The 22698-nt window shown below is 37.5% G+C and overlaps 2 protein-coding genes across 4 annotated transcripts in view; one reads left to right on the top strand and one right to left on the bottom strand.

Annotated features, from left to right (window-relative positions):
* LOC118280315 (uncharacterized) overlaps window positions 1–3051 on the bottom strand; it is a 227547-nt gene extending 224496 nt beyond the window's left edge. For both annotated transcript variants that reach the window (XM_050702181.1, XM_035600280.2), the window contains exon 1: window positions 2424–3051. The gene's annotated coding sequence lies outside the window, so the exon portion shown is untranslated. The remainder of the gene's footprint in view (window positions 1–2423) is intronic.
* Window positions 3052–6526: 3475 nt separating this feature from the next.
* On the top strand, window positions 6527–22518 carry LOC118280211 (uncharacterized). Of its 2 annotated transcripts, XM_050702177.1 has the most exons (13): window positions 6527–6698; window positions 8489–8648; window positions 9485–9554; window positions 10252–10405; window positions 11545–11739; window positions 12353–12490; window positions 14956–15147; window positions 16138–16287; window positions 16546–16716; window positions 17350–17571; window positions 18942–18977; window positions 19580–19692; window positions 20095–22511. In XM_050702177.1, the coding sequence occupies exons 1-13, from the start codon at window positions 6638–6640 to the stop codon at window positions 20581–20583; spliced, it is 2151 nt and encodes a 716-aa protein (XP_050558134.1). In that variant the 5' UTR covers window positions 6527–6637; the 3' UTR covers window positions 20584–22511. The 2 variants fall into 2 exon arrangements, with proteins under 2 accessions (XP_050558134.1, XP_050558135.1); XM_050702178.1 differs by lacking the exon at window positions 14956–15147 and having other exon boundaries at window positions 20095–22518.
* The last annotated feature ends 180 nt before the right edge of the window (window positions 22519–22698 follow it).

Here is a 22698-nt window from a genome sequence, read left to right as displayed (position 1 = left end):
GTTCCAACTCAAGAGTAACTACGAAACACAATATCGATGTCGATCGATCGATTATAAGTGTGGGAGAGCCATGCTTCGGCACGAATGGGCCGGCTCGACCGGAGTGATACCACGGCCTCACAGAAAACGGAGGCCCAATTCCCCCTTCCCAATCTTCCTAAACCCCGATTCCCGAACAACAACCCTTAAATTCCTAACCCCCAAAAAAGCCGGCAACGCACTTGTAACGCCTCTGGTGTTTCAAGTGTCCATGGGCGGCGGCGATTGCTTACCATCAGGTAATATGTCTGCTCGATTACCTGCATGTCTCATAAAAAAAATCGACGGTGTATCAGAGACCGCTTTTATTTTACTAACTGCAATTACTAAGTCACTTGTTACAAACTCTCCCCCCTTCCCCGAAAGAGTAGACCTTGGTTCAGCAATATTCAATCTGATGGTAATAAGGACACTTATACTAATAACTACTTTGCCAGTTTTCTTTCAACATTTGTTTGTGAAATCTAAATAATCTTACAAAGTACCTACATAGATAGAACTAGGAAAAAGTCACTAAAACAATTATTTGTTGGTAGGTTTCAAAGCCATACTCTCATGCATGGGCATCTTAAACCTCCAGACCACTCGAGATCACAGAATCGAATAGGTATACAGAGTTAACTATATGATATATTTATTGTATTATATAAGATTATGACAATGTAACAACCACTTTAATAGTTATGTTACAAGTCCCATGTAATAGGGGGTGAGTCTATTGCCAATATCCTATACACCGGACATAATTACAAACTTTTATAATAACTAACTATTGTGATACACACTAAATTATTACTTAAAAAGTATGGTTTACTGACATTAATGGAGAAAAGCTCAACTAGTTTCGAGTCACAGAGGGACTCTTCACAATAAGCAACATGATTTTTAGTTTATTTCAAACATGATATGCATCATGATAAGGTACCTAAATAACAAACTTGTATAATTACGATTTACATACCATAATAAGTATGATATCATCATATTAGATAAAGTAAATATGTATGTATGACAAATCTTTGGATATTTATTCATATTTTTATTAGAGTTGAAGACAAAGAACTTGTTAATTATAGATCATCCAATGACTTCTCTGGCCTTAGGCAAGACGAGAGGGAACACCAGACTCTTACTGACTAAAAACCGCCCCGTTCCTACTTTTCGACCCGGGGCCCCGGGAATCTTCTAGGTAGTCCGCAGCTCCAGAAATTATAGATACTCTAACATTTACATATAGTTACATACTTTTCAATAGCAACACAAGTGGTAAAGTAATATACTGACTCTTTGATCGAACATGGTCCTCACACATACATACTAACAGAGTATGTATATAACTCCGACAGAGTGCTTATATGATGTCAGAAAGATTCTTACGCAAAGACCAGGATTTTAACCCTCAAAATTCTTCATTTGATACATGAATTTTAATACACAATGCTGAGCCCGTTTTGGTTATAACCTAAACATATGTGGTGAATATGGTTGAAAAATATAAGCTTGTATAGCAAATTCAATTTGTAAAAAGGTCTAATATAATAATATAACTAGGCATACATTTCTTACTGACAATTTTCAAAACCAAATGCCTTTTTTGATCTGATTGAAATAAATGACTCTGTACTTTATCTTTTACTATCCAAAGTCTAAACTCAAACAAATTCGGTTGTGTTATAACCTATGTTTTTTTCCTAAGGAAGTTTTAATTATTAGGCAATTCATAGTGTACCAATCAACTACTGGCATAAAAGAAAATGGCATGTAACTAGTAAGAAAAACAAAACCAAATAATTTTATCTTATAGTCATTTGTTTGTGAATCACAAGATTTTATTAGTTATTTAGGTATTTTATTAGTAGAAGAGTGAGTTTTTGTGTGTAAACATAGATTACCTACGTTTGTAGGTAGTTTAAGCCCATTTTAGGCTAAAGTTGGTAAGATTTCTTTATTTAGACTTTCAATAGAAACAAATTAGGTTAGTTCGTAACAAAAAACGGAATGTAATTACAGGTTGATAATGTCAAATATTATGCTACGTAGATTACAAGTTCCGATAGTTTTTTACGAGGAATCACGCGATCTTTCCTGTATTTTGTTATCTTTTTATCGAATGCAGGCATTATATTTTATAAACTGGTGACATAGCACGACCTTTTTTCAAATAATTGCGGTGCAGTTAAAACAAAATACTGGCCACTCGCAGGTGGCGAACTGGCTGACCTGCCGAGGTTTGACCTAAAAAAATATTTAAGTTCCCGCCATCGGGTCATGAATTTACTACGATCTAACTTGATCACAGCTAACCTTACATAATTTTCTATAAATTCCTATTTTCTCTTACAGGTGAGTGTACAAGATTATTGTAAAAGGATTTGTTTACTAACCTCTTGCTGTGGAAAAGTCCGTGGCACAACAAAACAGTAAGTATGTTGTCATAATCACAATCACTTTAAAATTAAATAAATCGGTCGCACTGCAGTCATCAACAATAGCACATTTTGAACGAGAATCAACAACATTCGTAACGTAGGTCGAGCCGGCACTGTATTGACCCGATCCTTTATGAAACCATGGGGAAAATATGCATTTTTTATTAACTTCTATCGATTATAAGCGCTCCACAGCTCGAACAAGACTGAACACCACCGTAACGGGAGTGTTTTAAAACGGGTTCTTTATGTAACAATATCACTCGCGAGCACCTCCGTAATTTCATTAATAACACCTAAAAATCGATCCCACAACAAGGCTCACGACAATTCAAACAGAAGACTGCGGCGGCGTGTTAAATTCATTATTTTACTATGTAGCGGACCAATAAAATACGGCACGACACGATTTATAGTAAATAAACTTTTTTCCGTTACAACACGACAGATACGTATGAATTATGACTACACCGAGCAATTTTTCGTGTCATATTTATACAATGGATGCAAACAATATAGTGCTGATAAAAACACACACGACCCAAGCTACGCACGCTCGCGATGACACTAAACTCTGCATAGATGTCGCGTTTCTGACGGCCATTGTGGAAAATGGCGGCCGACATCAGCCGTCAAATGACCGCAAACTAAACTACACTCTATTTCTCGTGTACTAAGTAAAATAATAGATTGTCATTTTTCATAATTTCAACACTATTCGATCGTATAAGACGACTAAATTAGAAAGCATTGCATGGTCTTGACTTGTTTTAAATGTAGAGTACTCTTTGTTTATTCGATTTATAGAAAATATTATTTTTGTCTCTCTTTTTCTTCAATGATTTCGGACAAATATTTTAATGTGGGTACGCTTGCGCGAGTGTTATTGTTATATCACGGTGGTGTGACACAATGATACGGTGCAGGCAGGCACCTTAATGTTCTAAGGATTCCAAAAAATAATTATTATTTATTCATAAGCAATTTTTTTAAATTGGCTAGATTAAAAATGGGGATAATATATATATACCTATATAGATTTTATAGTAGGTACCTACCTACTTAGTTGTTTTGTACCCTGCCTGGGTGCGCAGTGGTTGAGTTTACATATTCTTAAACGTAGGTAAGTAGGTACCTACCTTGCAGGCTATTCATACGGGCACAACAAATTTTATGGTATTCTATCTCCTCTGGTGTCAAATCTAATCTACCCGCAACACCAGAGAAGTTATGAGTGCGTTGTCATGCCAGTGTGGGACTGAGCATCCGGTAACCTCACTTACACGGCGAAACACAACACAGGCGTTGTTTCACGTCGTTTTTTGTGAGGGCGTGGTATCACTCCGATCTTCATAGAGCAACGTTTGATTAGGTGGGTAGTGCTTTGGACTGTCTAGCAGGTTACTGGGGCTCCGGCTCGAAAAGCGGTGTACGAACGAGTTTTTAGTCAGTAAGAGAGTCTGACATTCCCGCTCGTCTCGCCCAAGGAGGCAAAAGTAATAGGATGATTATCCCTCTAAAAAAAAGAAAGGTAGGTATGTTTTAAGTCGATTTAGCTGCCATTTAGGCCTTATTTTAAATTGATTTTTAAAATGTTGTTAAAGGTTAATTCGACACAATTTATAACGATAAATAAATAACAAAATAATGATTATTAATTAAATTCTAAACTAAAAGTGAATGTTTTTCAAAATTTAAGTTGAATGTTACGCCATCTAGCGGTAAAAAGTTTTGTTGATACAATGCTCATGGACAGACAACAAGTGTTTGGTGTGAAACCTCAATATTCCGTAAGATGGCATTGTTCTGATTTGGGATGAAGTATTTATTTGTTTATATTGTAAAAAAATACAGAGATCATTAGTTTGTTAAATTTTGTATCTTGTATTTTACTACCATATTAATTAAGTACAATCAACTGGCAACTTAATTATTTCGAAGAAAATTTCGTTTCAACAGTTAGTTGAAAAGTGATTTTAGCGACATCTATTGGATATTCTCTGTGGGATAAAACTTTTCATGTAATCGCATTTTGTTTTGTGCAGTCAAAATTAAGTATTACAGTCTAGTAATAACTGTATTTTTCCTTAAAATAAACTGTATTTATAAACAAAAATGTAATTTATAAACAACAATGTAATTCGGAAAAAATGTGACTTGAAGTGACATCTACATTCAATAATGATAAATATATTATAGTTTAACTAAAGCAATCTAGATGGCACTGAGTTAGGTTATTGGTCTGCTCCTAGCTTACAAGTTAGCGCAGTTGAGGAGATTGAAGCGGGTTAGTATAATTATATCAAAGCAATATAATATTTGTTTGAGGGGTTAAATCATCCTAAGAAAGCAGTTGGGAAGTACTCGAGCTGCGCATCTTCCTCGCGCAGCTACATAGCTTAGTATCGGTTGAAACGGTCACATAGTTTCAGAGCTTAGCCATTACATCTTCGTAGCATAGCTACTTGGCACATTCTGGTGGAAAAGCACCCCTTGCACTAGCTACTGGTACAGAATACTATTACTGGACCTTATCTGTTCTTGTGTGTTGGTTCATAAAAACAAGCGCGGATCGCGTCGCCCACAGTGTCTCCTGTGGTTGAAATTTAATTATAAGTATTACAGCACAGATTGAAATTTATATTAATAGATTGGAGTAGCTTGAAAACTTGAATGGTCATCTATTTTACACAATAATAGCCAACTCATAACGATTCATCAGCTAGAAGTTGTTCCATACGGTGGTTGACTAATAAAAGGGTCTTTTTTTGAGGGGGAAAATCATTCAATGACTTTTCCCGCCTTGGGCGAGGGGGGAGGGAGAGTCAGACTCTTACTGACTAAAAACCACGCTGTTCCTACTGCTGTTTTTCGAGCCGGATCCTCGGTAAACCCGCTAGGTAGTCCGCAGCAAAGGGTCTAACACTGATTTGAGTTGATACTTTGATACCTTCGTGCTATGGCTTCAGTTTTCCGGGGAAATGTACATAAATGTAGGCAAATCATTTAATAAAAATAGATTTTCCTCATAATTGATTAGTAAGCAATGGTAGGTATTATATTAATAAAATGTAATATGTGACATCGAGAATTAAACATTAGGAATATTTTTCTGATAATATTGCTGCAATACAGGAAAATAATATGGTTATGAGGATAATAGATAACTTTACATGGTCAAGTCAATCGAACCGAATTAAATAAATTAAGCATTTACCGCCTACTTGTGTAACTTACTCGAATAATAATCGATTTCATTTACGTTGGTATTGTATTCGATTTTACTGGGAATCTTGTTAACGTCATGGTTTTTTCAATCATGGTAATTTCTTCTAATTTCTCACCTGTACCTCATAATTATATAAACTACATAATTATATACATTACAATTTTCCTTAGCATTGTCACGCATTTTTCTACCTATTTATTGGTGGCAGTAACAAAATACCTTCGTTACTTCTGACAAATATTTAGGTATGAGACTTAATAATTTAATAGCGACCAGGTAGTAGCGTTCTTTAATAAACCTGATTCTTTTAAACCACGGTTTCCGGCCGTGAAGACTATGCTAAACCTCTTCGCCCCTAGATGAAGACTCCGGTAACTCAAAAAGTGCCCGTTTTGAGTTAATGGCCTTTTCAAATCCTCGTATCGAGTACCTACACGGACATAATATAACTCACGTAACAATACAATCCACCATTTTGAAAAAATGGCGTTTAAATGTTAGATTTTTGCTATCTTTTCTTAATGTAGAAATATCAGTTTTTATTTATTTCTGATAAAACTGTTTTTTTTTTATGAGTTACCGGAGTCTTCATCTAGCGGTGCGTCTTGTTTATAGAAAAGTCCTACTAGTTCACATTGGCTGTTAAGCATGACTTGTCTGCTCATCCAAATGCCAAAAACTACGTACAGGTACGATATTTAGAAACAATACCTGCGTACTACGCGTCTGTTTCAAAAACAATTTACGGGAATTCAACTCGATTAAAATTGTATCGATGAGTCAACAGGAATCGGTTAGTTAAATCATCGGTGACTACGAACGAACATGGTTAGTTAAACAGTCATAATTATAACCACTATTATGCACGTACCTACCGTGTTGTTCTAATCGTATTAATGATCGTCTTCCTATACTGTGTTAAACTTAAAATACCGTGACAATGTGTTGTTTAAAAATATTACTATTTCTAACTTTCATCTGTCATCTAGCTCTGGAAACAGGTAAAGTGCTCGTTTTAAAGTAAACCTTTAAATATATTGATTTTCAACAAATATTTTGTTAAATTATTCACTATTTTCCCCATACTTATTGGGCGTTGTTGATTGTTCTATCTAGAAATATGTTAACACGTAGTTCGTGGTTGCTTTGTGGAATTATGTGTGTTAGTCCGTTTATTAAAATTATGCATGTATTTTGTGTGTTACCCAAGAGTCTACGCATGCATGTCTACCCAACAGTTTTGGGTTCAAAACACACTATGTGTTATGCATCCAGTACAACCTGTTTATTACCAAATCAAACTGAATAGGAATATTAGTTCATATCATTTTTTGATACACTTTTATGCATATATATGTAAATAAATAAGGCTTCTAAAGTACCTACATGGAGTCTGGGTCTACACCTGAATAAAAACATGTGATTTACCGTTGGATAGGACTTTATATACCGTATAGAGAAACCTTTTATGACTTAATTTAAACCACATATTTGTTATCATCTTGGCTGACAATACACGAAAAATGAGCGACGTAAGTTCAGTAGCTAAGCCAATAAAGGGTTTTTTTTTAGCTAATTTGAACTCTCTTTACAAATACGACATTATAACTGCTGCGCCACACGCTTAGATTACCTGCAACCTACAACATTACAGCTCTTCTGTGGTCAAGGTACATGGAGCTGTTCACACAGAATTTACCAAATACTTGTTTATTTAATCATTTCTTTTGTTTGAAAATTTCTTTTTTTTTCGGCTTTCGTTGTTACATTATTTAGTTGTATTACGCTACTGTGGAAGAGTAGTACTTGTAGTTTCATTTAAGTCACATGAGAGCTTCCTTGACCACAGAAGAGCTATAATGTTGTAGGTTGTCTAGGAATGTTACTAACATGTGACGCGGCTGTTATAATGCCGTATTTGTAAAGAGTGTTAAAATTACAAGTTGTAGGTTGTCTAGGAATGTTACGAACATGTGACGCGGCTGTTATAATGCCGTATTTGTAAAGAATGTTAAAATTACAATGCACTTTTTGGCTTACCTACTGGGTCTATTTCGGTAATTTGTCGTATATCGTCAGCAAAGATAACAAATATGTGGTTAAAATTAAGACATAAGAGGTTTCTTCACACGGTATAATATACCTACGGTTAAATGTTATCTGTATGGATATTTTATCTAATTTAGAATCATATAGGATAGTAGACAGCTTAAGCTTTTCATGCCGAGGTTAGTTTTTGGATGGGTGACGTTTATTATCGAATTGCCTTCCCTAGTAAGTGTTTGTAGAAGTAGTAAACAATGACTTTTGGAATGTTTGTCTTGTAATAAGTGATGTGATCCCTTTTTGTAAACGTTGCCCCACATTAGGATTTTCTCCTGTGTCGTGGTGCGTTTACAAACATACAAGTTCACATGCACATGACACCCAGACCCGACACAACAATTTGTGGATCACACAAAGAGTTGCTTCGTGCGGGAATCGAACCCGTTACTTGTTGCGCGGCAGCCAGTTGCCCAGCTACCGCACCAACGGTGCAGTCAAAATCACTTATTGTTTAGATCGGGATCATATTTTTGGAAATATAATAGGTACTATAATCTGAAACCATAGACTTTTGACCTTAGGCGTAATACCTACTAAGTTAATAAAACGAAATACATAGTTCACATACACACGCCTCACCTAAGGCGGGAGAAGTCATTGGATGATTTTCCCCCCTCAAAAAAAAAAAAACAGTTAAAACACATTTAAATACGTATATTATGTAGGTACTCTTAAATCTTTACAGATGGTGTTGATATTACGTTTAAAATTGAAATTTATAAAGTACTTGGAAAGCTGAAGCCAACGTGCGATCATGACATACAAGATATGAAAAGCTATACAGTTAGGGAAGGAGAGAATATCATGATTAAGACGATCTACGGCAAAGTAATTAATGATGCAAGGTAATAATTACTTGTTTTACATTCCACTCTATTTACACTCTATATCCTTTTGATAATAGGTCATAATTATATTTTAAGTGTGGGAGAGCCATGCTTCGGCACGAATGGGCCGGCTCGACCGGAGTGATACCACGGCCTTACAGAAAACCGACGTGAAACAACGCTTGCGTTGTGTTTCGTTGTGTGAGTGAGGTTACCGGAGGCCCAATTCCCCCCTTCCCAATCTTCCCCATCCCCGATTCACGAACAACAACCCTTAAATTCCTAACTCCCAAAAAGCCGGTAACGCACTTGTAACGCCTCTGGTGTTTCAAGTGTCCATGGGCGGCGGCGATTGCTTACCATCAGGTAATACGTCTGCTCGATTACCGGCTTGTTTCATAAAAAAAAAAATAATAATATTGGGTGGTAATAGGCGTTAAGTTGACAAACAGACTAAGTATATTGAAAATCTATTTAATCTATCCATGGACGTCGATTGTGATGACGATGATGAGGCCTCCAGTACTCTCGCTCACACGGCGAACCACAACATTGAAGAAATTTCACAACTCTGGCCGTGGTATCACTCCGGTCGAGCCGGCCCATTCGTGAGCAAATGGAAAATCTTCTTTTTTAGGCGATCAATATTTTGTGAAACATTGTATTTATTTACACAGAATATAAAGGTAGGTTTTGTACTGTTTGAAGATAGATCTGTAAGGACTAGTGCAGAAGCAGCTCCGTTTGCTAAGCCAGACAAGTAGATAGTCCAAGCACGGAGCAAAGCTCGCATAGAGAACTGGTATCAGTACGGTGTAGTGTAACTAATGCCATTTATGATGTTTTTTTTGCAGTTGTTATAGTAAATACACTGATTATTCTTTTGGAACTGAAAGCCAGAATGTTTACAGGAATGAATCAACTGTGAGTAAAAAATTTAATTACATTTTTGCAACATTTCTTAGTAGAAGAAGAGTGTATGATTGAAGAAAATGTAAGATTTACATTCCGGCTGAAATGTGAATCAATGCCTGTTAGAAGGTTTCGCTCTTCCGTTTAGCGTAACATGCGGCGAGTCCCAGCCGTCGCTAGAGAGACTACAGATGTCGGGGATCGCGCGACGATCTTCGGCCACTGTAAGTGCGAGTGTGTGTACCGACAGATAGGGCCCAGTAGGGCTGATGCCTGATCCGGCGCACTACCGAGCGGGTTTACCGGGGCTCCGGCTCGAAAAGCAGGAGTAGGAATGGCGTGCTTTTTTGTCAGTAAGAGTCTGACACTCCCTCTCGCCTTGCCCAAGGCGGGAGAAATGATTGGATGATTTACTCCCTTAAAAAGTGCCCTCGATCAGGTCGTCTGTCCACATGTGGGTCGTCACGCCCTGTGTTACGCTCCCGGTACCTACTTGGCCTCCACTTGACAATGTTCCCGCCCCAGAAGCTGTCGGTTTTCTGAGCTATGTACCCCATCCACAACCATCTTAGGTTTTTAATCAATTGGATTATGTCAGCGACTTTTGCTAGTGATCTCCTCACATAGTAACACCGTGCATACCCCATAAAATAGCACGCTGACATTGAGCTTTTTTCGAAAATAACCAATTTTTATATTCTTTCGACAGTATAAAGCAAGCAAAGAAATGGGAATGGTGTGGGAGTGTAGTTTTACTTCTTTGAAGGATAATTCAAATTTATTTAAAGAAATATTGTATACCAAAGGAGAGGACACTTATGCAAGAACTATTTGTACCATGTATATCCACGTTCGACGACAGAGTAAGTTTTTATTTAACTTTCAGTGTATGTATGTATGTATGTATGAAGGCATACAATGTGATAGGGGTGAGACTTCTAACCCGTTAAGGCTGAGTACTACATCTAATTTTATGGACAAAAGTCGGGGGTCGAACCCCCTCCCCCTAAAAATCATGGCTATTTTAATTATTTTTTTTACTTTTTGTGATATCAAAGGTTGTATGCGTCGTAGAAACTTAAAAAATACGACAAAGGGTAGCTAATAACCTTAGCTAACTGATTCATTACTTTTTTCATATGTTTGATAATGTTTAGGTGAGAAAAAAAATCATTTCTGAATTATTTTTACCGAAAAAATCGTCATTTTTCAATATTTTCAATTGGGGGTTCAACCCTCCATATTATTTTTTTTGGCGATAAAATTAGATGTAGTACTCAGCCTTAACGGGTTAGAAGTCTCACCCCTATCACATTGTATATGTGTATGAAGGCGCTTAAATGACACTTGAAATGTCTATGTGTATAAACTAAACGTGTAGGTATATATATCTTCAGCTGGTTGAGCTGAAATTTAGTATACACGTTTAGTTTATACATATAACCATAAATGATTAGCTTGAAAACTTGTCTAATTACGTAGACATTAGTGTGGCTATTTTATTTTCGAAAAGCCCGACAAACAAGTTGACAGATCACCTGATGGTAAGCAATCGGCACCGTCCTTAGACACCAGAGGAGATACAAGTGCGTTGTCCATTTTTGGATTGAACGTTCGAGAGTTGGAGATGGGGAAGATTTGGCCAGTGACCTTACTAGCACTACTGCATATAACGCAAGTGTTGTTTTAAGCCGGTTTCATTCGTTATATCACTCTCGTCGAGTATTCGTGAGTCGATATGGGGAAAAATATTAGTTTTCAGTTACTACCGAGTTACCAGTAGTTATAAATGCAATCAATATCGGAGGCCAATCCTCTCATATCCACCAACAACTGGCAACGTACGTATAACTCCTCTGGAGTTTCGGGTTTCCATGGGCGGTGTTGATTGCTCACCATCACGTGATCTGTCTGGTCGTTTGCCGGCTTATTACATAAAAAAGATGGCACAATCAAATAGCCGTTTTGATGTTATTCAAATAATTGATTTGACTTGTTACAGAGGCTCCTATGGTCATCCTCGTTAACAATATGCAGATGGCACTAAAACAAACACCACTGTCGGATGAAGAAGCCGACTTTACTGCCATCCACCATTATAAAGTTGGAGACAAAGTATACATTACTTGCGTGACTGAAAACTACAATGAGCATGATACAATTAGCATGCAAAGTCCTAATGTTGGCAAACTAACCCGTAAGTTACGTTTACCTGAAATAAACTTGTAGACGCAACGCAACGTCACGCCTTCTACCCCCGAAGGGATAGGCAGAGGTGCACATTACGGCGCGTAATGCGACTATACAATGTACTTCCACTATTCACCATGTTTAAGGGGGATGAGCCTATTGCCATATACTGGGCACAATTCCATATTCTGTGCTACTACTGAGATATTTTTGAAAAACCGTAAAAAGCCCAGCAATACTTTGCCATAGATAAATTTGTAGAGTTGTACAAAATGTTACTTTTTGCTACTACTAAGATTCAGTAGCTTAATACGGCCTTATTGCATTGCATACCTCATAAAATCCTACAGATAAATAAAATTAACAAAAAACATATTGGAAGTTGTAATACATTGAATACATTGAAATTTTGTGTCGGTAAGCCTAATCCGGAGCTGCGGACTACCTAGCAGGTTTACCGGGGCTCAGGTTCAAAATGTAGGAGAAGAAACGGGGTGGTTTTTAGTTAGTAAGAGACTGACACTCCCTCTCGCCTCGCCCAAGGCGGGAGAAGTTCATTGATGATTAAATTCCCCTCTTAAAAAATACTATAAATAAATAGAATTAAATTTTACTTACAGATTCTGATTTAAATTCGAGTAGAAGACTTTTTATAAAAACGACGTTGACTTCATTGCATGATGGCAAATACTATTTGTTCACACTCAAAAATCAGTCAGATTATACCTCAGTAAGACTAAGATTCATAGAAACAACGGGTAAGTTATTTCATACCTCAACATCAACAGCCTGCAGCCTATAAGTGGCCACTGCTGACCAAAGGCCTCTTCTCACACGGGGAAGGTTTGATCGTTAATCACCACGCTTGCTCAATAAGCCAGTGCAGATAAGTTTTAAAAACAAACAAAAAATTGTCTTTAGTATAAAATCTCTACTTTTCGATAGTCTAAAAAATATAAACGTTACTATGAAAAATGTTCTGAAAAAACAGGTGTAACAGATAGTGAACGGTGGCTGGAGATCGTCGCGCGATTCCCGACGCCCTGAGTGTCTCTTGAGGAGCGAGCGAAACTGGGAAGCAGTCATGCTAGCAAAGAAGGACGCGGAGCGCGTGAGGGAACGAACCTCCTCACGCCCCAGCCTTCGCGAGAGACACTCCGGGCGTCGAGGATCGCGCAAAGTACTCTGGTCTCCGTAAGTACGGGTCTGCGGACAGCGAGCAAGGGTAGCTTGCCGCCCGACCAGAACCAGACCCGTGCGTACGGCGCGTCGCATTCCACGCGCGCCTTAAAGAGCCATCAGACCACCACAAGTGGTGTCTAGTATGGCTAATACCTGATCCGGAGCTGCGGACTACCTAGCGGGTTTACCGGGGCTCCGGCTCGAAAAGCAGGAAAGGAATGGGGTGATTTTTAGTCAGTAAGAGTCTAACAACAACCCGCCTCGCCTAAGGCGAAAGAGGTCATGGGATTGGATGATTTTGCCACCTTAAAAAATAAAAAAGGTAGATATATAAATTATGTTCAAATATCAATAAATAAGTATCTCCGCATTTAATTAAAAGAAAATTCTACAACTTTCTTAAAATATTGTAGATGTCTTATCAAATACTTTATTTAATTGTTAATTATAGTAGAATATTTCAATCTGTATATTTTTTATTTGTCAATGTACCATTAAATCTTACGCTACATGAGTTTATTGTAATAAATAGATCAAAATTGTGCATTATGACGAAAAAGAAGTTTTTCGATTTGAGTTTTTTTTTAGTTTTTTGCGTTTTTGGAGAACATTTACCATAGTAGTGTTTATTTTTTTTACACTATCAAAAAGTAGAGATTTCAATGAATAAAAAGGTCACCGATTTTTTTTAAAAAATCTGATATTATGACGCGTGAAATTTCGATTGATAATTAGGCAAATTTTTCGGTATTTAATCAATATCTGGTAAAAAAATATATATTTTCAATTCCAAAACAGTACAGTGTGTTTGGTACATACAAAGGCAAGTTTTCATCAAATTTTGAAAAAAAAAAATTTTGTAAAAGATAAAAATAAAAAACCAAAAAGTTAGTGTTTTGAATTTCACCGTTTATCACTGAAAGTCCCGAGTAAGGATCGAGAAGCATCCTTGTATACTTTACTTGTAAAATTAAATTTTCACCTAGTTCTTGTGTGTGAGAGAGCCATACTTCGGCCTCACAGAAAACTGACGTGAAATAACGCTTGCGTTGTATTTCATTGTGTGAGTGAAGTTACCAGAGGCCCAATTTATCCCCCTTCCCAATCCCCGATTCCTAAACAACTCTTAAATTCTTAACCCCCAAAAGCCCAGCAACGCACTTGTAACAACTGATGCCGGTGTTGAACTTCTTAATCACATATATGACACGTGGGAGGACTCGGCCGACGCATTGGATATTTTTTGTCCAAGGCGTTCGATTGTGTCCTTCATGAAACACTGATCAGGAAGCTATCCCATTATGGAATGCGGGGCGGACCTACTTATCTCTTACTTGAATAATAGAATTAAGAGAGTCGAGATTAACGGAAAAAAATCTGCTGGGTCTGTTGTTAGGATGGGTGTTCCGCAGGGATTAATGACTTACCTTACCTTGTAAAGGATAACCATGAGATAGTAATTATATTCGACCTACCCAAATATTATTTTGGTTGATATTGTTCATCGGATCATTCAGCGACAGCCGTCCGCTGAGCTGATTGTAAACTGACACATGCGTACTGCCATCTGAACAGTTCCGCTCAAACTGTTGTGGTTCTTTCCTCAAAAGTTCACTAGAGAATCAACTTGGACGGTTGTCTAACATATTTATTTGATTTGTCTGGACTTTAAAAGAGACTATGACCTCTGAGTTTGTTTCGGCATTTCTTCTCAGAGTAGTCCGATAGGAAATGCGGGCCTCATCTATCGATCGAGATTGACGTGTAAAAAAGTCACATTGTAATCTATTTGCAAAAATAAATATAATTTATCATTTATTTATCATTTAACGCTTACTGGTGTTTCAAGTTTCCGTGGGCGGTGGCGATTGCTTACCATCAGGTGATCCGGTCTGCTTGTTTATCGGCTTGTTACATAAACGAGTTATCAAATCAGTACAAGTCGATCTTTGAATGGCTATTTAGGTCATTAATTGCTGATGTTCTATCCTCATTAAAACACTGATTTGCCACTTTTTGAATGCAACTTTTCATTTTACAGATGATCCAATGAATATTACAATAAATGGAATACTAATGCGACCACAACTTAATAACATAATCAACAATCAATACACAATAACCTACGTACACAAGAGCAATAGTAGAATATATGTCATTTGTGAAACCACTCCAAATTACAAACTACTTATTTTGAATAAAGCGTTTTGGGGTATCAACTATTATCAAAATGGTAAGATTTTAGAGATTTATTTAAGTTTTAGGCTTAGGACTATGTACGTGTTATTTCTGGGGCGCCGTCAGCTAGGACTGGTCAGCTCCAAACTGTATTTTTAATTGTTCTAACGGTTATTTTCTTTAGCTGACTATTGGTAGACGTTGTTCCCACATAATTGAACCGAATGAACAATGTCTGTAACTAAGAACTGGATTGTAAATCTGATAAAAGAGTGACTATGGAGTTTCTTGCCCGTTCTTCTCCATAGGAATCTACACTTTGGAACGAGCTAATAATTTCACTAGAGGACAGAAACATTTTACTTTTTTATTTAACGTCCAATATTTTAAACCTTCAGTACTGGTACTAAATTGTCCATGCACTACAAATTATTCACTAATACATATCATACATTTGTAAGTATGGGAGAGCCATGCTTCGACACGAATGGGCCGGCTCGACCGGAGCGATACCACGGCCTCACTGAAACCCGAAGTGAAACAACGCTTGCGTTGTGATTTGTTGTGTGAGTGAGGTTACCGGAGGCCCAATTCCCCTCTTCCCAATCTCCGATTCCCCAACAACCCTTAAATTCTTAACCCCCAAAAGGCCGGCAACGCACTTGTAACGCCTCTGGTGTTTCAAGCGTCAGACGATTGCTTACCATCAAGTGATACGTCTGGTCTATTACCAACGGCCAGATGTTCCATAAAAAATCACGGTTTAGCAGCGGTCAGCGGTTTTTTCCCACGGCTATAAACGACCGTTTATGGTCTTAATGATCTATATTTATCACTAGCTAACTCTATCCAACACAAACATTTTTTTACCTGTAAAGCGCTAACGAACATATGGTAACAAGTAATGAGTAATCGGCATTCCTCATGGACACACCAGCGGAATTATAAGTGTGTTGCTGGCCTTTTGGCCATTTAGTTCTTCTTACTCACACGATTCTCGGACAAGACAAGACTACTAATATGTTTTAATCTTTACTTGTTTCAGAATTAACACCCGAACAAAAAATTAACATACATTTTACTTCGCCACCAAATAAAACTCCAAATTTCAGATGTTCCACAGACAATAGACAAAATGGGCATGTCGCACAGGCTTGTGATATAATGTTTAAATCTGACGATAAATTACTGAATGGTAAGTAAACGAATCCATATTGATAACCGAATTATCGGCCTCTACATAAGAAGTTTGCCATAATCTTCAAGCGTGGCAGACGGTTTGGAGATGGCAGTTTCAAAGGTTCGGGTTTATCAGAGAGCGCTACTGCCTAGTCATTGTCCTATGTATAGTCCCTTAGTCAACTTAACGATACCCGCTTGCAGAGAGATTGTAACAAATTGTACCCTGTCGCCAGAATACAGCGTTTAATATAGTTTGTGTAAATATTTTCAGATACTAAAATAATGGAAATGGTGTTACCAGCAAACCGGACCGTGTTGGAAGTATCCAATGAAACGTTGCAGGTTATCTACTACGAGTTCGATGCTGACGAAGATTTAGAAATAAAATGTTCTGTACGCAAGCGACCAGTTAATGTGGTGTATATGCACTTCCAAAATAATTGTAAGTAATGAGACAGTACAATGGGAGAGCCATGCTTCGGCACGAATAGGTCGGCTCGACCGGAGTGATACTACGGCACAGGACACCGGCGTGAAACAACCAAAGCATTATGACTATGAGTAGCCGTGTGAATGAGATTATCGAAAGCGCAATTCTTCCTTCCTATCCCTAATCCCCAAAAGACCGGCAACACTTGTAACTCCTTACTGCCCTCCGTCATACAAATAAATTGGAGATATAGGGTTTAGGGAATGTAGATGGGATGTCCGAGCACCTCTCGCATACGGAGAAACAAAGCAAGCGTTGTTTCACTTCGGTTTCATGTGAGGCCGTGGTTTCGCTCCGGTCGAGTTAGCCCATATTCGCTTAATTTAAAAAATTAATGCGTGGGCATTCATTTTAAATCCACCAACCTTTCTCCCAAATTTCAAAAAACCCTGCTAAGATAGGTGGCACTTAACGACATTTTGGTAACAGTACTAACAGTACAAGTAAGCACCTAACGTAGCACCTAATCTAATTTAGTAAACTAATTTAAGTGATACGTTACTTAAGTGACAGTTTAGGGGTGATTGGAGAAAACTACCGTTAAATAATTAACTCTTATTCTTCCTAATGTTTGTTTATTTGCAGATACAACTGGTCAAAATATGATTTCCAAATTAGTTACATTGAAATATAGTTCTTCGAATCCTCCAGTTATATGCTATTTAAGAGATCAGGTGAACGACGCACAGCCTTCAAAACGTGATGAAATAATGTATCAGATTGAAGTAAAATTTGTACCTAAAGATACATACGGAACGGAACCTGATCTTACTACTACTACTACTACTATTGCAAACCGGGATACACGTAAGTTGTCTTACAAAATTAAAAATTAGAAAAATGTTTAAACTAGTTTGAGTGTACAATCAAAATTGAAATTTGTCGAGAATAACACGTATGGTACTTATTTGTATCCAGAGACCATGAACGAAGACGCTGGCAGAAGGTAGTTATTTGATACCGTGACAGTCCACTGCTGGACTACATGGGCCTTCTCAACATGAGAGAGGTTTCCTATTATCTGGTTGGTTAGAGTCCACAGTTTAAAGTTTATCACAGAGCGCTGTTGCGTGATCTTTGTCAAATGTATAATATTTCCTCATTCGGTTTTTTCGTCACCCGGTGAAAGAGTAAAGGTGCTTTTCCGCCAGAAATGCTATGCTTTAAAGATGTGATACTAAGCTGTGAATGTATGTGACCATTTCCACTGATACTAAGCTATGTAGCTGTACGAGTAGGATACGCTATGAAGATGCACCGTCGCAATGTAGCTGTATGAGGAAGATGCGCAACTCGATATACAACGTGTAACAAAATACCCATATACATCAAGAAGCGCTGATGAATACAGGTTGAATAGAGTCTCTACACGAAGTTTCAGCTTAAAATACGTTTAAAAAAAATTTTACCAAATACTTGATATCGCAAGTTTCTTGATTTTAAATCATACAACATGTCACAACACTACAGGGATCATCCACGAGTATTACGAAACATTTCTTCTGTCAATCTGATCGCCTAGTACCTGTCTACCTAATTTTGAATCATGCGGCAGCGCGATTTGAAAAAATTCATAACTTGGTACCATGAAAACATGAGTTTAAAAAGCCCTTCCCGTATCGTTTGTTATGTTATCTAGAAGCCTTTTTGTTACACGTTGTATAAAGAACATATTTTAGTTGAGGTTTGTGTATTCTACCCCCTGGACCCAAATCGCCAAAACGCTGGCTACTTGTAACTCTTCTGGTGTTTTGGGTTTACCCCAGGGTAACATCTTTGGTCCAACGTTGTTTAAAAGTTAATATAATTAATATATTATGATGTTTACGTCTAAAACTGCCACGTTGGTCGAGTGGTCGTAAGTGAGACTGCCGGGCAGGAGGTCTCGGGTTCGATTCTCGGGTCGGGCAAAATATTGCTGGGCTTTTTTTGGTTTTTCGAAAATTTCTCAGTAGTAGCACGGACACTGGAATTGCACCCAATATATTGCGATAGGCTCACCCCCATTACATGGAACTCATAATACATGGTGAAAAGTGGGTTAAATTGACATTACATGCCGTAATGTGTAGGTGCACTTCTGCCTACCCCTTTGGGGATAAAAGGCGTGACGTTTGTGTGTTTTTTTTTTGTTTCTACCTGAATTAATACCAACTTTTTGTTTGTTATTTTGACAGTTGATTCCGATGCGCTGAACTCCGATACGAATCAAGGTAAGAAAAAAACCTAAATACTAAAACATACAGCCTACATTAAAATAAGCCTTGCTTCGACACGAATGGGCCGGCTGTGGGGACCGGAGTAATACCACGGCCGAGCAGAAAACCGAGGTGAAATAACGCTTGCGTTGAGTTTCGTGCGTGAAGTTATCATGGGCCCAATAACCCTTTCTCGCAAATCTCCCTAATCTCCCCCAATCTCCGAATCCCAACAATCCTCAAATACCTCTAAAGACGGCAACGCACTTGTAACTCTGGTGTTTCCGGTGACCATGGGCGGCGCCGATGGCTTACCATCAGGTGATCCTTCTGCAAATCGAATACGAAAAATTGCGTTGCCGGCCTTTTGGGGGTTAGGAATTTAATAGTTGTTGGGGAATCGTGGATTGAGAAGATTGGGGAGGGGGGAAATTGGACCTTCGGTAACCTCACTCACACAACGAAACATAACTAAATCTTTGTTTCACGTCAGCTTTCTGCTCGGCCGTGGTATTACTCCGGTCGAGTCGGCCCATTCGTACCGAAGCATGGCTCTCCCACAATTGATGAGATTCGACTGTATTATTATGTATTGTATAATTTTATTGCATGCACAGCGAATGAACAAGTGCCGTACGAAGTCATTGCGGCCATTGGAGCAGTCGCGATCGTGATCATCATATCAATTTTCATAATCCTCTTAAAAGTGCGCAAGAGGAATCAGACTGAGGTAAATATACAGTTTATTAATGTTGGATGGATAATTAACATCCAACCTGGATGTTGAATGATGGATGATGAATGGCGGATGATGGATTATGGATGATTGGAAGATGTGCAAAGTGATTTTATTATAACTTTCGTGAGACATACTATATTAATTATTACTGTTATCGGTTTACTCACGTAACTGTTTGACGAGGAACTCGACTAGTTTCAAGCCATGCTAGAGGCTCATATTCATGCGACGCCGCGATTGTCGCGCTGCTACTGACTTTAACAGTTACGTAAGTAAGCCGATAACAAAATAATTAACTGATGTATGTATATAAGTATTAGAAGGAAGAAGAAAAATACAGTTTATTGCGTAATGGATGATGAGATATTTGAACTAACATCAAAACATCCACAGGGCAATCCACAGAACAATAACTATGAGAACCTACCGACACCTAGCGACGGTTCCATTCCACCGTACCCATCTCAATGGGAATCCAACAATTACGCTGTTCCTGTAGACCAGAGACACGACGAACCGTCCTACAGCGTGCCCATCCAACCACTATACGCTGAACCCGTCCCGAAAAACGCAAGGAAACCCAAACAAAACCAAGTCAGTCCCACTTATGCTATCCTAAACCATCCAAATAAACCCAAAAGGAATGTTATCAAAGACACTAATGATCCCAACTACAGTGAAGTTTACAGTAGAAATAATGAGGCTTATGCTAATGTTATAAAAGAGAATTCCCCGTATGTGAATGCTGATGAGCCAATGTACTGCGAAGCTAGCGTGGCCAGGAGTCAGAACCATTATACTAATGTCCATAGTTCGCCCTATGCTAATAGTTCTGCTCAAGAATATGTTGAACCAACTTATTGTGAGCCTCAAAGACGCTGATGATATATTTAGTAAAAATAGTAGATTATTATATAGAACAATCAAACCCGATGAACTCCATTTCGCCACCAATTTTCCCTGTTTTCCTGCTTTTTTCTTGAATTTTTACGTAATTTCCTTTGCTATAAACCTCACGGGGCCGGAGATCTTTCCAACGAATGCGAAACCATTGAATTCGGTTTGTGCGTTCTGTAGTTTTAGCGTCAGGAAGGAAAATTCGACTTATTTTTATATTATAGATAGAATCTGGCGGAAATCCATGCTACACTAACAATGCAATAGATTTTTAGTTTTAATTCCGCTTATTACATACATCTGTATGTAAAATGCGGTGTGCGAAAATCTCATATTTTTTGGATAGTACAATTTTCTAGACTTAACTAGCTAAATAAACGTTACGTTACTTATAACACTATTGTACGATTTAAATTGCTTGAAATTAGTCGAGTAATCGTAGTATTACGGCTGAGGTCAAGTAAGTGTGGTGTCTGAGTTATTATACCTAGAATGTTGCTAAGGAAGTGTTCCCAATCTAAGAAAATACCCGGGGCTGCGGACTACCTAGCGAGGCTCCGGCTTGAAAAGTAGGAGTAGGAGCGGTGTGGTTTTTAGTCAGTTAGAGTCTGGTACTGCCTCTCGCCTCACGCAAGGTGAGAGAAGCTATTGGATGATATTCCCTCCTCCCTAAAAGAAAAAGGTAGGTATATCAGCAAGTATTGTTTTACATTTTCAAAGCCCCATCCATAACATCCATTTACAGCGTATCACATTTTGCTATGAAGGCCACCCCTCAACTCCATTTGTTTCGCACTGTCTTTTATCTCACACATTTTAGTCTTTTAATTATTTTCCTATTTTTTTATGTATCTTATATTACTATATAATTTTAATTTTAAGTTGTAAATATTTTAGTCATAGTTTTAATTATTATTTACTCTATATATAGTATATTATATTTAGGAAAATATAATCAATATCTGCTTAATTCTAGTATTTTTGATTATTTGGAAAAATGTTATAGGTTTAAAAATGTATAAAAGGATTTAAAAGCCTTTAAAAATGTGAAAAAAATGTATTCTATTTAAGTTTTTAGTTTTATCAATATAATAATATTATAATCGATGTACTTACAGTATTTTAGGTATATTTTATACACTTATTATAAATTGTGGTGTAATGCCTTGCTTCTCGACTCTTGAGAGTCGGTATACGAGGTATTGCAGTCCTCCCGCCCTGAGACCCTCAAGGAAGAGGAGGATCGCGTTCCCTGACGTAGATAGTGTTCCCTTAAACTTTACTGAGGATGGTAGTTGTGTATTATTATGGTTAATTGTTAAACAAGTATTGTTCTATCGTTAGAATTTGAGACGGGATATTTACCTACCATGTTTATTTATGTCTATGAGTTTTCTATATTCGGCACTGTTGCAAGCGCCATGATAAAAGTCAATTAATCATTTATTCCAATTAAATCATATACTTAGGTACTTTCGAAACGTTGAAAAAGAAGGAAACAATAGTCTGTCAGTCTGTCCGTCAGTGAAGCTAGGTGCTCGTTCCAAAGTGTAGCTTCGAATGGAGAAGACCGAGCAAGAAACTCCATTCGATCACGAATGAACTGGAACTCGAACATAAATAATCATGGTAAATATCCCGTCTCAAGTTCTAATGATAGTGTTAGTGACCATGTCAGTTTAGAAACTTATAATAAGTATTGTAAATAATTATATTGAATAGTATTAAAGGATAAATATTTTAAAAACAAATTTATTCTATTTTAGTAATGTAATTAAGGAAATATGAGTATTAGAAACTTAATAAACACATTATGATAAGTACCTATCCACTTAATTTTTGTAAATAATACAATTTGTAGCCAATTATTATTATTTAATAAATAATTTGTTTTCTATGGAAATGTGATTGTTTTACTTATTAACTAGCGACCCGCCCCAGCTTCGCATACGCGTGTGCAATGGTGATATATTATGCATGTATTTTACATACACAAAAACCTTCCTCTTGAATCACTCTATCTACTAAAAAAACCGTATCAAAATCCGCTGTGTAGTTTTAAAGATTTAAGCAAACAAGGGGACATAGGGACAGAGAAAG

Source organism: Spodoptera frugiperda, chromosome 21, assembly GCF_023101765.2.
Source record: "Spodoptera frugiperda isolate SF20-4 chromosome 21, AGI-APGP_CSIRO_Sfru_2.0, whole genome shotgun sequence".
NCBI lineage: Eukaryota > Metazoa > Arthropoda > Insecta > Lepidoptera > Noctuidae > Spodoptera > Spodoptera frugiperda.
The sequence above is the reverse complement of the archived record's forward strand: the minus strand, read 5'-3'. Positions and strand labels throughout refer to the sequence as shown.

What these genes read in the sequence shown, in the direction of transcription:
- LOC118280211 (XM_050702177.1), top strand. Translation starts at nt 6,638, where the DNA reads ATGTGTTGTTTAAAAATATTACTATTTCTAACTTTCATCTGTCATCTA. An exon ending in TCATCTAGCTCTGGAAACAG is followed by an intron (nt 6,699 to 8,488) that starts GTAAAGTGCTCG and finishes AAATCTTTACAG; the next exon opens with ATGGTGTTGATATTACGTTT. An exon ending in TATCAACTATTATCAAAATG is followed by an intron (nt 15,148 to 16,137) that starts GTAAGATTTTAG and finishes TACTTGTTTCAG; the next exon opens with AATTAACACCCGAACAAAAA.